At 38.6% G+C, this 13,798-nt stretch overlaps 1 protein-coding gene across 1 annotated transcript in view; it reads left to right on the plus strand.

The window, feature by feature from the left end:
• LOC310822267 (heparan-alpha-glucosaminide N-acetyltransferase) overlaps window positions 1-12,903 on the plus strand; it is a gene marked incomplete at its 5' end in the record, with an annotated part of 37,669 nt that extends 24,766 nt beyond the window's left edge. Inside the window, 8 exons of the mRNA XM_083694614.1 lie at window positions 499-611; window positions 2,996-3,117; window positions 3,712-3,835; window positions 4,025-4,111; window positions 4,924-5,001; window positions 10,306-10,376; window positions 11,552-11,664; window positions 11,827-12,903. Coding sequence (XP_083550740.1) covers window positions 499-611; window positions 2,996-3,117; window positions 3,712-3,835; window positions 4,025-4,111; window positions 4,924-5,001; window positions 10,306-10,376; window positions 11,552-11,664; window positions 11,827-12,008 — 890 coding nt within the window. The 3' untranslated portion in view covers window positions 12,009-12,903. The remainder of the gene's footprint in view (window positions 1-498; window positions 612-2,995; window positions 3,118-3,711; window positions 3,836-4,024; window positions 4,112-4,923; window positions 5,002-10,305; window positions 10,377-11,551; window positions 11,665-11,826) is intronic.
• Between the last annotated feature and the right edge of the window lie 895 nt (window positions 12,904-13,798).

The raw sequence follows: 13,798 nt of genomic DNA on the forward strand, positions 1-13,798 counted from the left end.
TCTATTGTTTTTACTGCTCTTTGTGCCCACAAAGAGGTTTTCAATTAACTAAATGTGCAGATTACCATCAATCTTTCAACTTCAGGCCATTCCCATCCTCCCCAATTTGCCTCGACCGGGAGATAACTGAGAGTCTTTGATTAGCTCTCCACCTCCCTGACACACACCTTAACATCCGAAGACTGACACCATTTCCTGACACATCCTCCTATAATGTCTCCTGTCATCCGTCCTCAGGGAACAGTATTCTTCTGGTCGTGCTGCTGTTCCGAAGGGGGTGATACTATTAATTTCCTGTGTAATAATTGCTTGAGTCACCAGAAATGGCTTTACACAGTTTAGGAATGTCTGTATTTCATATTAGCATTGTATATGCTTGTATAGTCAATACAGCCATAGCAGTCCTCCAGACAACCATGCAGTTGGATGTCTTGTGCAGTTTGGCAGGACTACAGGCCTGTGTGGTGAGTCATGCTCTCTGTGGTGGCTGTGTTACAGTGTCCTGGTCATGGCTCAGGATCCCTGGAGTCCTTCAGCGCCTCGGCTTCACCTACTTCATATTGTCTCTGATGCAGACTTTCTGGGGCCAGAGGGAAATCCCACTCAGAGGGGTGAGCCTCTCTTTCAAGTTCTTCTTGTTTTAGGTTTTATGGCAGAGTGCAAACCAGTTGGTGAATTACCGCTATCTTTGAAGTTAATTTTCATCAGTAATTTTATTTTAGGGGAGCAATACTTAAAGGGACACTTCACTGATTTTGACCTTAAAATTGTTAGAATGTCCAGATCTCGTTACGAATGTGTGGGCATGTGAAAACAGCTTCCAAATGTGTTCTGTAGATTAAAAGATAAGTATCGCTAGTTTTAGGGTTTTACCCTGAATGTCATGGTTCACATGGTTTTTTAAAACTACATGGAGCTTTAGGGAGGAGTGAGCTTATCGTTTCCGAATTAACTACTGCCTGGTTTGTTTACTGCCATAAGCACGACGCATACATCTATCACTTGTGTTTACTAACGTGCATCTTAGCTCAGCCGTGGCTCCATGGCCGGCTGGTTGGCACAAAGCACTATGGACGTTGTAAGAGTTCATCATTCAGATATATTACTTACTGGTCCAATAAAACTTACTCGCTTATTTGATAAAACATTTTATATATCCTAGCTAGCAACAGATACCACTAATAACTTGTTGTTGAGTTGTGGTGACAATCTGTGAAATTTTCCTTTAAGACTATAGACAGAGCTGTAACCCTTTACAATAGGGATACATTAATAAACATGAATTAAAGACATATGACTAAATGCATAATAATTCTCCACACATGGCTTATTACAGTAGTTATTCGTATTAGTAAAGGGGTTAGGGTTCAAGTTCTCATTAATTGACCATCAGTATGGGGAAATTATCCAAATACAACCGTAGAGCATTCTGGGGATTGCAAAATTACTACAATTTACCACTGAGGGAATACTATTTGGTGGTTAGATAAAACATTATTATTATTTTTTTTTTAAACTTTTTTAACTTTTTAGTGGTAAGGCTACATGTTTATGAGAGGAGTAACCATTACCATAAGAGTGGGTCATCTTGATTGGCCTCTATACACATTAGTTAACTTACCACTTTATAATATCAAAATCAAATTATCAAATGTACAATTATTGATCAAAATCAATCATTTAATATTACCTACCAATAAGTAATGCTTTAACACTCGGAACCACATCAAGAAAGCATGAAGTGTTTTCAATTCACAATAAGGATCACAAAAGAAGTTAACTATTGTTAACTACTGTTAACTGATGTTTAATAAACACTTTAAGGCCATTCATTGAGAATTTTCACTAGTCCACAAAATGGCATGCCTAATATATTATTAATGTGAATTAATGTTAGACATAAATGTGTGAGTCATCTTGTATGACTGGTATATCTATGGCAGATAACCGATTCTTGACAGTAATGAGTAATGTTCAAAATATATTATGGCAAACTTATGCCATTTGTATTCATGCACAACACTGTTCTGAATATAGTCTCAAACATTGCTAGAAGCTGCTTCGTGTTGATTCAATTATTTAGAGCATGCTACTGCCCCACCCCATTGTTAAGTAGTCACCTATGTTAAACGTCCATATTAGTCATTTAGAAGTTTTTAGCTGATATATGGGGCTGTGCAATGTTATTGCACAATGATTCAAATCAGAAAATTGCCATTTCGGTCAAGTATGTGTATTTTGGGCGATACAATCTATTTTCTTAGCTCCTCCTAAAACGATTTCCTACGTGCCGTGACGTATGACATCTCATACAGCTATAGAGCTCCGAAGTGTGACGTGGCTAGCCTGTTTTTTAAGTTAGCTAATATAACTCTCCGAACCCCCTTCACTGGACTGAGTCAAACAACCTTTCGACACATTTTATTGAGAATTTCTCCTAGCTATATCTGGCGTTACTTTCCCAAACAGCTTTGTGAATGACTAACTTCACCACTCAGTGCTTCAATTCGTTTCGTTTTTTTTTTTTTTTAAAGAAAAACCAGGAAGCAAAACTGGCTGGCGTAGGCCTTTAATAATAGTTTGTAACAAAGTATAACCCAAATCTAGGATCGTCTATAAAGTCTATACACTGACTGCTTAATATGCAAATTGAACTGAATATGTAACAAACATCTTAAACCATTTAATGTACTTAAATCAGCATGTACAATGCCTTATCATCAGGTTAGATCTGAATACTATTTCATCCATTAATTCATATGAACAAATAGTATTTTTAATTGTTAATATGTTTAAATACATTTATTAATAGTGTAGTAAACATATATAAGAATGTGTTATGCTTTGTAAATGCATAACTAAATGGTTTATACAGGTTATCTACTGCATTAATACAACATTAATTAATGTATCCTTATTGTAAAGTGTTATCAAAAGAGCTGATTGCCAAGCAAAGGTTTTTTGCATCCTATTAATTTTGCACATTCTACTATAGGATCATTGGTGGAACCCTGTCCAGGATGTCGTCTTGTATTGGCCAGAGTGGGTTTTTATTATTTTCCTAGAGACAGTGTGGCTGTGTGTCACCTTTCTGTTGCCTGTGCCTAACTGCCCCATGTAAGTCAATTCCACTTGAACAAACGTCCTGAGCAAGCTTTTATTATCATGTGATCCACTGAATATGATAATCATTTATACCTAGACAAGGTGTTGTTAATTGGGAAGATGTGATCATAGGGATTCGATTCATTTCTACATGCTGTGGTGATGTGATATTTGGGGCCAGTAAAGTATAGTGCTGTGGCTGGGAAGGCGTTAGTGTGCACCATGTGTTGCTGGTGTTATGAGCCACTGTGATTTATGGGGCTGTGGTGGACGCTTCAGAGGGCATAATTAGCCAATCTCAGTATGTCATGTGCAATAAGAAGGGCGGAGGCAGAGTATCCATCTTCCTCTCTCTCCCTCTACCCTGTCTTTCTGCAGTCTCACAATCCTTGTTTTGTTTTCTCTTCTCTCCTGTGTACCTGACCCTGCATGACATAGGCATGTAAACAGCTAACAGCTAATTAAATGTTTTAATCCATGTTGGTTGTATGTTAGAATTATGACTATGTTTACAATTGCCATTGTTTTTCCCTACACATGAACACACAAAATGTAATGTATGTGGATGTGGCAGTAGATGCAATTTCTTGTGTTTGCATCTAATAGAGGTTATTTGGGTGCTGGTGGAATTGGGGATAATGGTCTATACCCTAACTGCACTGGAGGTGCTGCTGGATACATTGACAAGTGGTTATTGGGTGACAACATCTACCATTACCCAACATGCAAGGTATGGTTTACAGTTTCTGAGTCTGTGTTATGTGAGATTTAACGGTGACAGTAACAGGAGGCTTATTCTTGTGCAACAAATACATGGTAACAAAGATTTTATTTCTTAAATTAAATTAGTGAATTTCTCTTTACATTAACAGCTCATTAGGAAAATACTAGTTTGTCCTTTTCATGCTATGTTTTTCAGGAATTGTATCGTACTACAGAACCCTTTGACCCAGAAGGGGTTCTGGGCACTATCAATTCCATTGTGATGGGATTCATGGGAATGCAAGTAAGCCAAGCTATTTATTTTCACATTTGTTTTAGTTTTTTTTTTCTTGATGAATTCATCTTTATCTCATCTATACCCCAAACAAAGTTTGCCTGACACACACTGTCACTCTGACAGGAGTGCTTATGACAACACCTTCCAGGTTTGTCAGGACATATTCCAAATGTCCTTCATGATAGTTATGGACGGGTGGACTCATAAATTCTATCTGTATTTAATGATGTCCTGTGTATTGCGACACTAAGGTTGTCTGTGGTAAAATGGAGGTTGTCTCATGGACATTTTCCCGCCTCATGACTGCACAGCTGCCCTCTTGACTGTCGAGAATGTCGTCAGTAGGTGAGGACGGAGCTTTTGGTGTTCCAATGGGAGGCTTTTAGACAGCTCATGCACTTTGATCGTGACAGTGTCACGTTTAACAGTTTTTGCAGTGGGAAGTTGCCATGCAAAAGCAGCCGCATTGCTGAATTCCCGGTGGGCGGTTTGTGTTGAGCTCTTCAGTCAGCAAGTCTTAGACGACACGCCAGGTGTCTGGTCCCCTCGTCTGTGTTTGCCCATGCTAATGTCCTCAGCTGAGACGTATTCATCATCACCAAATTAATCAGATAGCGCCGGTGACTTACAGACCACATCTGGCACTGCAGGATATGAGAAATATGACCAACACATCAGGGACACAGCATCCACATCTACACCATGCCAATTTAGCTTGCCCAATACAAATGAACAATGTGATTCTTGATATTTGACCATCAGTAATGATTGAATTGCCTCAATTTCCAGGCTACTTATTAGTGCCCTTTTCTTCACAGGCAGGAAAAATCCTCCTTTTTTACAGGAAAATGAATGTCAGCATCCTCTCTCGATTCCTATTATGGGCCATCATCCTGGTACGTCAAGCCTCCCACATCTGGGAAGATTTTTTATGACTTGTATGTTTTAGTGTCTATTTGCATTAATTTGTGATGATTGGACACACAACCACAACCACAAACCACTACCCATGATAATGTTAACAATTCCCTTAAAAAGAGACAAACCAAACATAATATAATGCCTCCCCTCTGGACACTAATGGTGGTTATGTCTTTGTCCGGGAAAAACACATGATTATGCTCTTTAAAGAATGTCTTGAGACGAAAGGCTTTTAACATTTTTGCATTTGCCCCGCAGAAACTGTTCATTAGTTCTCCTCCGTGTATTACAAAAACAACACAACCATGTATGGCTGTGTGTTTCCGGGCAGACATAAGTATCTGGTGCCCCAGGGGATAGACGCTGTCTCGCATTGCTTACTGTATGTGTGTTTCACGTGTGGTTTTAGAATGTAAGAAACCTGCATATTAGTTACATTGAGTTCCAACATGGCAAAGAGCTCACAATCTCATCTCCATTTACTAGTCTCTGCTGAAGTGCATGGTTATACTCTGCCCTAAGACTCAATATACAAGAAGTAGACCAAACACATGATTTTATGCTACTGGTCAATGTTCCTCACTCCTGGTTTTTGAGTGAAGGATAGGCTGAACCTCACTGGTGTACCGGACATTGATGTAAGGATAAGGATCTTTAAAAATCACTTTAGAATCTAACTTATAACTAAAGAATTTTAGATTGACACAGGATCATTTTGAGGGTGTGTCAGTGTTTTGGATAGCATTCATTCTGGGTGGTCTAAAAAAAAAAGGAGCACAAGCTGGCCACTATTTCAATTGGGGGTATACATCCCATGGGGAAAGCCTAGTGTTATGTGAGATATAGACCGATCTTTGCTTCTATAACAATTGAAAGGCAATCCACTCAAACAAGATTGACAAATCCCATGTAACAATTACAATGTGTGAACCTAATGTTCATTATTGAGGAGTAGAGAGAAAGCATGCTGCAATGCTGCAGCCATTGATGAGACGTTCCATGTTGCAGTGGCAGGCATCCTGAACTCCAGTACCCAGTGACCAGGGGTGGTGATAGAGACAAGTGAGCTGCATCAGAGATCCTTTGAAATCTTATTTCAAGAAAAAAAACAGGGAGTGCAACAGTCTCTACTGACTTTGGGAAATGTACATATAGGAAGAGAGTCACAGAGCAGGCCTTTTGTTAAGTTAACAAGTATACTTTTGTTAAGTTAATAAGTATCCTTTTGTTTAGTTAACAAGTATTATTATTAGGTCAAAAAAACAAAACCCAATTTTGGTATAATGGTTAAGAAGCACTGATATGTGTAATAGCATTGAGATGGACCTCTATTTGGAAAATGTATTTATTGTATTTGTTTTGTGAAACAATTCAAAATCATCAGAGGCTCCATCACAGACATTGTAATGTTATCATCCTCAACTCTTATGACAAATCTGTCCATTATCTTTCTTGTGTTGAATGTTATTGACTATCATTGTAGGGCAAGTAGCTTGGGGGAGCAGAAATAAATTAGATCCATTTTGCTCTTCCCAGAGGCTGAGAGTGATAAAGTAAACCACCTTAGAGTAAAAACATTAGGCTTTTACCCCTCTATGTATGTTCTACTTGGATATTTTTTTCACACAATCTACCAGTCAGCACTGCATACATGATACAATACTCAATGTTGTTGTAGGTATAGCGTTTGACGTCTAGAGTAAACATTGATACTGAGTCTGTTCTATTTGATCCAATATTTAGCTACTTTTTTGTAAAATTACTTTACAGAAATGCACATTCAGAGGGACACTACCAATTATTTAGATGTTGACAAAGATTTAATTATTTGAAAAAAATATGTATATTTTCTGTAGCTACATAGCCTATAAGACTGTTTCTAATGTCAGAGGAGCTTTATGTTATTGTTGTTCTATGTAGTATAAAGTATGTATTATGTAGTCTTTTTTGCCTTCAAACTAGGCCATATAATTGTAGGTTTTGTGTTAATGATATATATAACTTTGTATTAAACTTCTGGCTGCTCTTATTTATAGTCACTTGGAACAAGAGTTAAGTGTCTTACTCTACAGTAAATGGATAGTGAAAAATATGTCAAAGTGATTGACCAGCTCTTATGACTGACTTTTCTAATAAGCTATGACCTCCGAGGAGAGGTTTGAAGTTGTACTTGAGCAGCCTCTTGTATCAGTAATGTGGTCTTGACATTAGATGTTACCCTTGGTAAAGTAAGGAGCTAATTGATGCCAACAAGCCACACAAACAGTGTTGTATACAGACAGTCGACTGCTGTAAAGACAGACAGGATGTTTTGGTGGTGGTCTTGCTGTAGTGTGAATTCTATGGCTGATGGTGCTTTGATATTATGAGCCTGCCATGCGTCCTCATCCTAATAAACAGGACCCAGAGTTAATTAAAGCCCAACGATCAGGACTTGGGAGTGAAAGATTGAAATTGAGCGATTGCCCCACATACCAGCCCCATCCCGCATCCTGCCTGCATAGCCTGGAGACTCAATCTAGCCACAGCCAGGCTATTTCCACATCATCGATTCTGTCATGTATACAAATGATGGATATCCACCTAACAAGCATGTTTGAGGTCTGATCTACTGTACTGTATATCTCTCAGGAACACTAAAATGCAACTTCAAATAGGCATGAATTTAGATTATTCATGAAGGTAAATAGACAATATTGTAAAGATGCAATCTGGGATTGGTACATCTTTTGATTTTTTTTTATTAATAATATATAGCCATTGATTCTTAAGGAATATAACTTAGAAATGCCTCATAAATGTAGGTCAACTGTCTTACCCCATTAAAACTCTATTGTTTGTAAACATTGTATAGCTTCAAAACATGGGAAAAAAAGTTTTACAATTTGCACACTTTAATAGTTTATAAGATAAAACCAATGGAAGCGCATGAGATCCAAAATGAAGTCTAAGGGCCCAAAATGGGGTCCAAGATTTCACATGCTCCAAATCTTTATTACTCAAAAACTATGTTTATGGCACAGACAGTGCCATGACAAGTTGTACATGCCAAAATGTAAAGTTTTTCACCTCCCATAGGCTTTTGCGAATTGTGCCTTTTTTTGCCTGAACCCATAACATTTGCATTTTTCTGAATACCAAATTAATACTTGACACCAAAAATGGGTTTGGAGTTGATGGGGACATGTTTTTGACAAAGTCATGAAGAATTGAAAGCTTAGACTATACATTGCCCTGCGTAAGTAATGGGACAGTGGCTTTTCTTCTTGTGGCTTTACACTCCTACTGTTTGGATTTGAAATCAAACAATTACAATGAGGTTAACGTTTTTATATGATGGTATTTGTGTACATATTGGTTTCACCATTCAGAAATTACAATACTTTTTATGCATAGCCCCCCTACTTGAGGGTACCCAAATGTGGTGGGACAATTGGCTTAACAGGTGTTTCTGTGTTTGTCAGGTGTATTCTGTCACATAATTTATGCAGCCATAACAGAGGTCTCAAAGTCTAGTATTGATTCTAGGCTTTGCATTTACCTTTGGAGTCTGCTATTGATGTCCGTCAACATGAGGACCAAAAAGGGGTCAATGAAAGTCAAGAAACCCATTATTAGGCTGACAAATCAAGCAAAACTATCAGAAACATAGCCAAAACCTTAGGCTTGCCGAAATCAACAGTTTTGAATATTATTAAAAAGAAAAAATATTATTAAAAAGAAAAAAACACACTGGTGAGCTCAGCAATCACAAACTGGCTGGCAGGCCACGGAAGACTTCTACAGTGGATGACCGAAGAATGCTCACAATAATTAAGAAAAAGCCCAAAGCAACTATCCCACATATGAGGAACACTCTGCAAGAGGTAGGCGTGAATGTGTCAGAGGTCTTACTGGAAGGTGCAAACCACTAGTTATCCTCAAAAAGGATGGTCAGGTTACATTTTCCTAAAAAGCCAGCACAGGTCTGGAAAAGGGTATTGTGGACAGATAAGACAAATATTATCATGTACCAGAATTAGGAGAAAATCCCAAGATTTACAGCATACCACCTCATCTGTGAAACATGGTAGAGGGGCTATTATAGTTTAGACATGTATAGCTGCCACTAAAACTGCCACTTGTCTTAATTGATTAAGTAACTGCTGCCATATTCTGTATATCTGAAGTGTACAAAAACATCTTTTCTGCTCAAGGACAAGCAAATTTCTGCAAATTCATTGGATGGTGCTTCATCATAGCATTCGCCATAGCAACTAGGGACTTTTTCAGGGCCAAAAAGTGGAAAGTTCTTGACTGGCCAATCTACAGATTTAAATCCAAAAAGACCTCAAAACAAACAACTGAAGATGGCTGCAGTACAGGTCTGGCAGAGCATCACCAGAGAACATACTCAGTGTCTGGTGGGGTCCATGGACCACAGATTTCAGGCAGTTATTGCATGCAAAGGATTGTCGACCAAATACTAAACATGAGTGCTTAATTTGGACATTATATGAATCTGTGCCATTATTTTTGGTGCTCTGAAATAAGGGGACTATGTGTAAAAAGTGTTCTGAATGGTCAAAACCAACGTGTACAAAAATACCCTTAGATAAAAGTTGGCAATCTCTACCTTAACCTTTGTTTGATTTCAGATCAAAACTGCCAAAAGAAGAAAAAATGCTTCACTGTCCCATTACTTACGTAGGTCACTGTATAATTTTTATACACCCTAAAAGTACGATCTGGGGTCTGGCCAGACCTCTGTTGGTAGTTTGAAGGTTAAAACTATCATGTTGATGTCCTGGATGGTCAGTACGTGCATCCATAGCTCCATCTATTAATTTGAGAGTGGTTACATTTCTTCAGCCCCAGCCAGCAGGGAGCGGGGCTTTGTTGTTGTTTGAATCCCAGATTGCCCCTCTAAGGACTTTATTGATGTACAGTAGTTATGCATATTTGTTTCAGAAATTACATGGCAGAAGCATTTTACTGTCCATATAGGCCACATATGGATTCAGCCTTGAAGAGTACAGTATGATGAGAGTAGGACTCTTCCAACTATGGATCTTTCTCTGATTCAGGGGCTCAATACTGAAATGAGACTTTCAAACCTGTGGGTTTGCAATTTTGTATTTTGTATGGGTGAGACCCCGGGGACCTTGTTGATCTGAGTCTCAGATAATCGGTTAATCTGCCTGACTGGGTTGATTCTGTTGGCCCACGTTTTAGCAGCCTAATACTGCTTGCTTTATCGTCCTGCATCGATTTGAAATCTGTTTCATTTCCACCCTCAGGGAATCTCTGCAGCCATCCTTTCTAAGTGCACGCGAGACGAAGGATTTATACCTGTCAATAAAAACCTTTGGTAAGTGCTTCCTGACCCTCTAAATCCAGCCACTTTCCTCACAAAAGAAAGGATGAGTTTCCAGCAGGCACAAATCATGGCCTGCTAAAACACGCGTTTACTTACCTCTAACGACAGATACGACTGTAAATAATCACCCCGACTGTCAGGAGTGTGAGGCGAGCGAAGTGATACATCCTCCAACAAGATCACTCTTCTTTACAGCCAGGAGAAATACTGTACAGTCTGTGTTATGCTCCCTACCCTACCAGCCATCATGGCAGAAAACCCTCCCTTCATCAGCTCACTGTAGTGGGACAATAGGGTTCGTGAAACAGCATGCCTAACAGATTCACACCTACAGTAAATCAAACACACTGTATGCCTACTAAGTATGCTTGTATTATTATTATGGTTGTATTATGATGATATGATAGGTATTCAATGTCTAGACTCTTAAATTGGATGCACAAATATTTGATGAAAGTCTTCAATTTGATTTTGCATGAAATGAATTACAGCCTTACAGGATGCATACATTTTATAGCCAATATATAAATGTCCTCCATACTCACATGACATCAGATATGAATGTCAATGTTAATGTTATGTTCGGCAAAATACCATTTCATCTATGATATGTAAGCAAATGAATGCTTATGTTGTCCCATAGGGGCTTCAGTATAGCTGCGCTCATCCTTACCCATTACCTGCCCTTGTTTTATAGGCAGTTCATCATGTTCAGGTTATTGAGCTCTTGAGTATGAGTCCCTGCCTGAATGTCTAGAAGTAATTAACTCCCAGCCAAGAGTCTTTTTTGGCCCCACGTCAGATTAGATAAAAGATGCTTGCTGCAAGGTTCTGGGATGCAGCCATTTTACATTAGATGATATTACATCAAACATTCTTGCACTTAGGAACAGACAGGGACATGACTCACTGGCACAGCTCCATGGGGCACGTGCCAAGGATCCACTACTGATGCTAATGCATCATACTACTGTACCATACCCTACTGTAGCTCAACAACAGCAGTATTCAGTATTATTTATGCATACGGCTGCTCAATGTTGTTTATACTTTGTTTCACACTGTCTCACTCAGTCCATTGCTAAATCTGTTGATGCTTGTAAACCTTCATGTACAAGTTTTACTATTACTCACACAGCAGAGTGTTTGTGGTTGTACGCTCACAGGTCTCTGTCGTATGTGATCTGCATGGGCTGTTTCTCATTCCTCCTGCTGGCAGTCATGTACTTCATTATAGACATTAAAGGCTGGTGGGGGGGCCAGCCTTTCATATACCCAGGTGAGTTCACAGAGGTATTGTGGTACAGTAAAACACGATGGTCAGCGATGAACAATATCCTTGCTAATTGGATCAATGAACTTTAAGGCTCCAATATTCATACAGAATATCTTTGAATGCCATTTTTGTCACCTTGACTTATGTTTATGTTATTGTCTGCAGGGATGAACTCCATCTTTGTGTATGTGGGCCACTCATTACTGGGGTTCTATTTCCCATTCAGCTGGGAGATGCGCTTTCAGGAAAAACACTGGGAGCGGCTGTTCCAGAGCTTGTGGGGCACCTCTCTTTGGGTCCTTATTGCTTATCTGCTGTACAGGAAGAAGTTCTTTCTCAAAATCTAACTGCACAATCAAAACCTTCACTATCACTTGTTATTCTAAGAGAGGCTTGTAATGGGCTCATTTAACACTATTCAGTTGTAAGAATTATTGCAAATGTTTGATAACTGTAACTCTATGTTCTTGTTGTCACTGATATGCACCTCACCACCTAAAGGCAATAGTAGTTGACAATAGTATCGTTTTTAGCATGTTGTGCAGCTCAATTACTAAAAAAGGGAGCTGCATTCAAACCAGATGTCTGATTTACTGTCTTGTATGGACATTCTGGGATGTTTTATTTGGTGTCAGTTGTGTTAGGCACTGAATAGAGTGATTAAATCAAATATACTGAGGTGGTACTTAACAAATTAGAGCGAGTGAATCCACTACACCAGGGTAGCCATTATCAGTCTGTTGCCATGGCCACTCCACCTCTATAGGACAGAGAGTGTGTGTACCATCTGCTCTCCCAGTGACAGCACTTTAATGGGGGTCAAGATGGACAGCTCACTGAGGAGTGTCATTAATATGACCAGCACCTCTTGCACTCATACTAATGCAAAATCAGGGAAATTACACACCCGCTTTGCTCTGTGATATCATAGCTAAGCTCAGAAAATGTCCCAGAAAGTGTCTTTCATTTCATTTGTGCCACCATTATATTTCAATACATTTATGTAACATTTTTAGCTGTACAATTATGTCAGTTGAGCCCAACACAAGCAAGAAAGAAGCTTTGTTTTCAACTACTCTGCTTGAAGCTCTGAACAATAACTGTAGCCTATAATGCATGCTAAACTGTAGATTTAAAATGTGATGATTGATTGATGTCGTTATGTTTAATTGCAATGTTTCATCTCTGCATTACAGAGATACAAAAGACATCTGTCATGACATTAAGATACAATCATCCATCCACTGAGAATATCCAGTCATTATGTATACCTACTTTTTATGGACATGTACTGTATGTTAAAAGAGCTTGAATTATTTTGTTTAATAAACATAATTTCATTGGAATCAAGTTGTGCGTGTGAATGACCTGCAAAGCTTCATACAATCCTCTTGTAATGAAATTATTATATACTTTTCATCCATGGGCAATCCTATAACCTATAATAATATGATGTAATATGGTGTGGTGGTTTTGGTAATTGCTTTATGAACAGAGGTTGTTGGTTCAAATCCCAGGGGAAACATCCTGCCATCTTGAGCAAGGCACAAGACTGTAATTGCTTTGCAAAGTACACAGTCTAGCTGTAGAAATGCTTAACATTTCAACATGAGAATGGATTCCATTTCCATTAGAGCATCTGCAGAGTAATACATGATAATGGAAATAATATAGCAATACTATACTTTGAAATGTCATCTCCAGAGGCATAAATGATCTGACCTGGATGCCATGCTATCATTACAGAAAATAAAACCATTAGATAGCATTGTGGTTCCACATGTCATGAGACTGCTGCCACATTTCCTTGTCCTTATTGATCCACATCGACCATGTGTCACTGGATACCTATAGTCTGACATATGGTAACTTTAGCTTTGTTAATATATTCCAGTGGAGAAGAGACACGTTTACAGTATATCACAATGTTCATTACATTGTCACATGATATATTAGGCTATATTACCTTTTTGATTATACTATGACCGGAGTAACTATTGTTTCATACATGTATTATTAGCTATCTAATCAAATATTTGTCACTCACAGACTGTATACTGTACATTCCCACTTACGTCTACCAGTATGATAGCTATTCTATGTATTACCTGGCTTTCCACAAGATGTGTCTTCAACA

This window comes from Argentina silus (genome assembly GCF_951799395.1).
Source record: "Argentina silus genome assembly, chromosome: X".
NCBI lineage: Eukaryota > Metazoa > Chordata > Actinopteri > Argentiniformes > Argentinidae > Argentina > Argentina silus.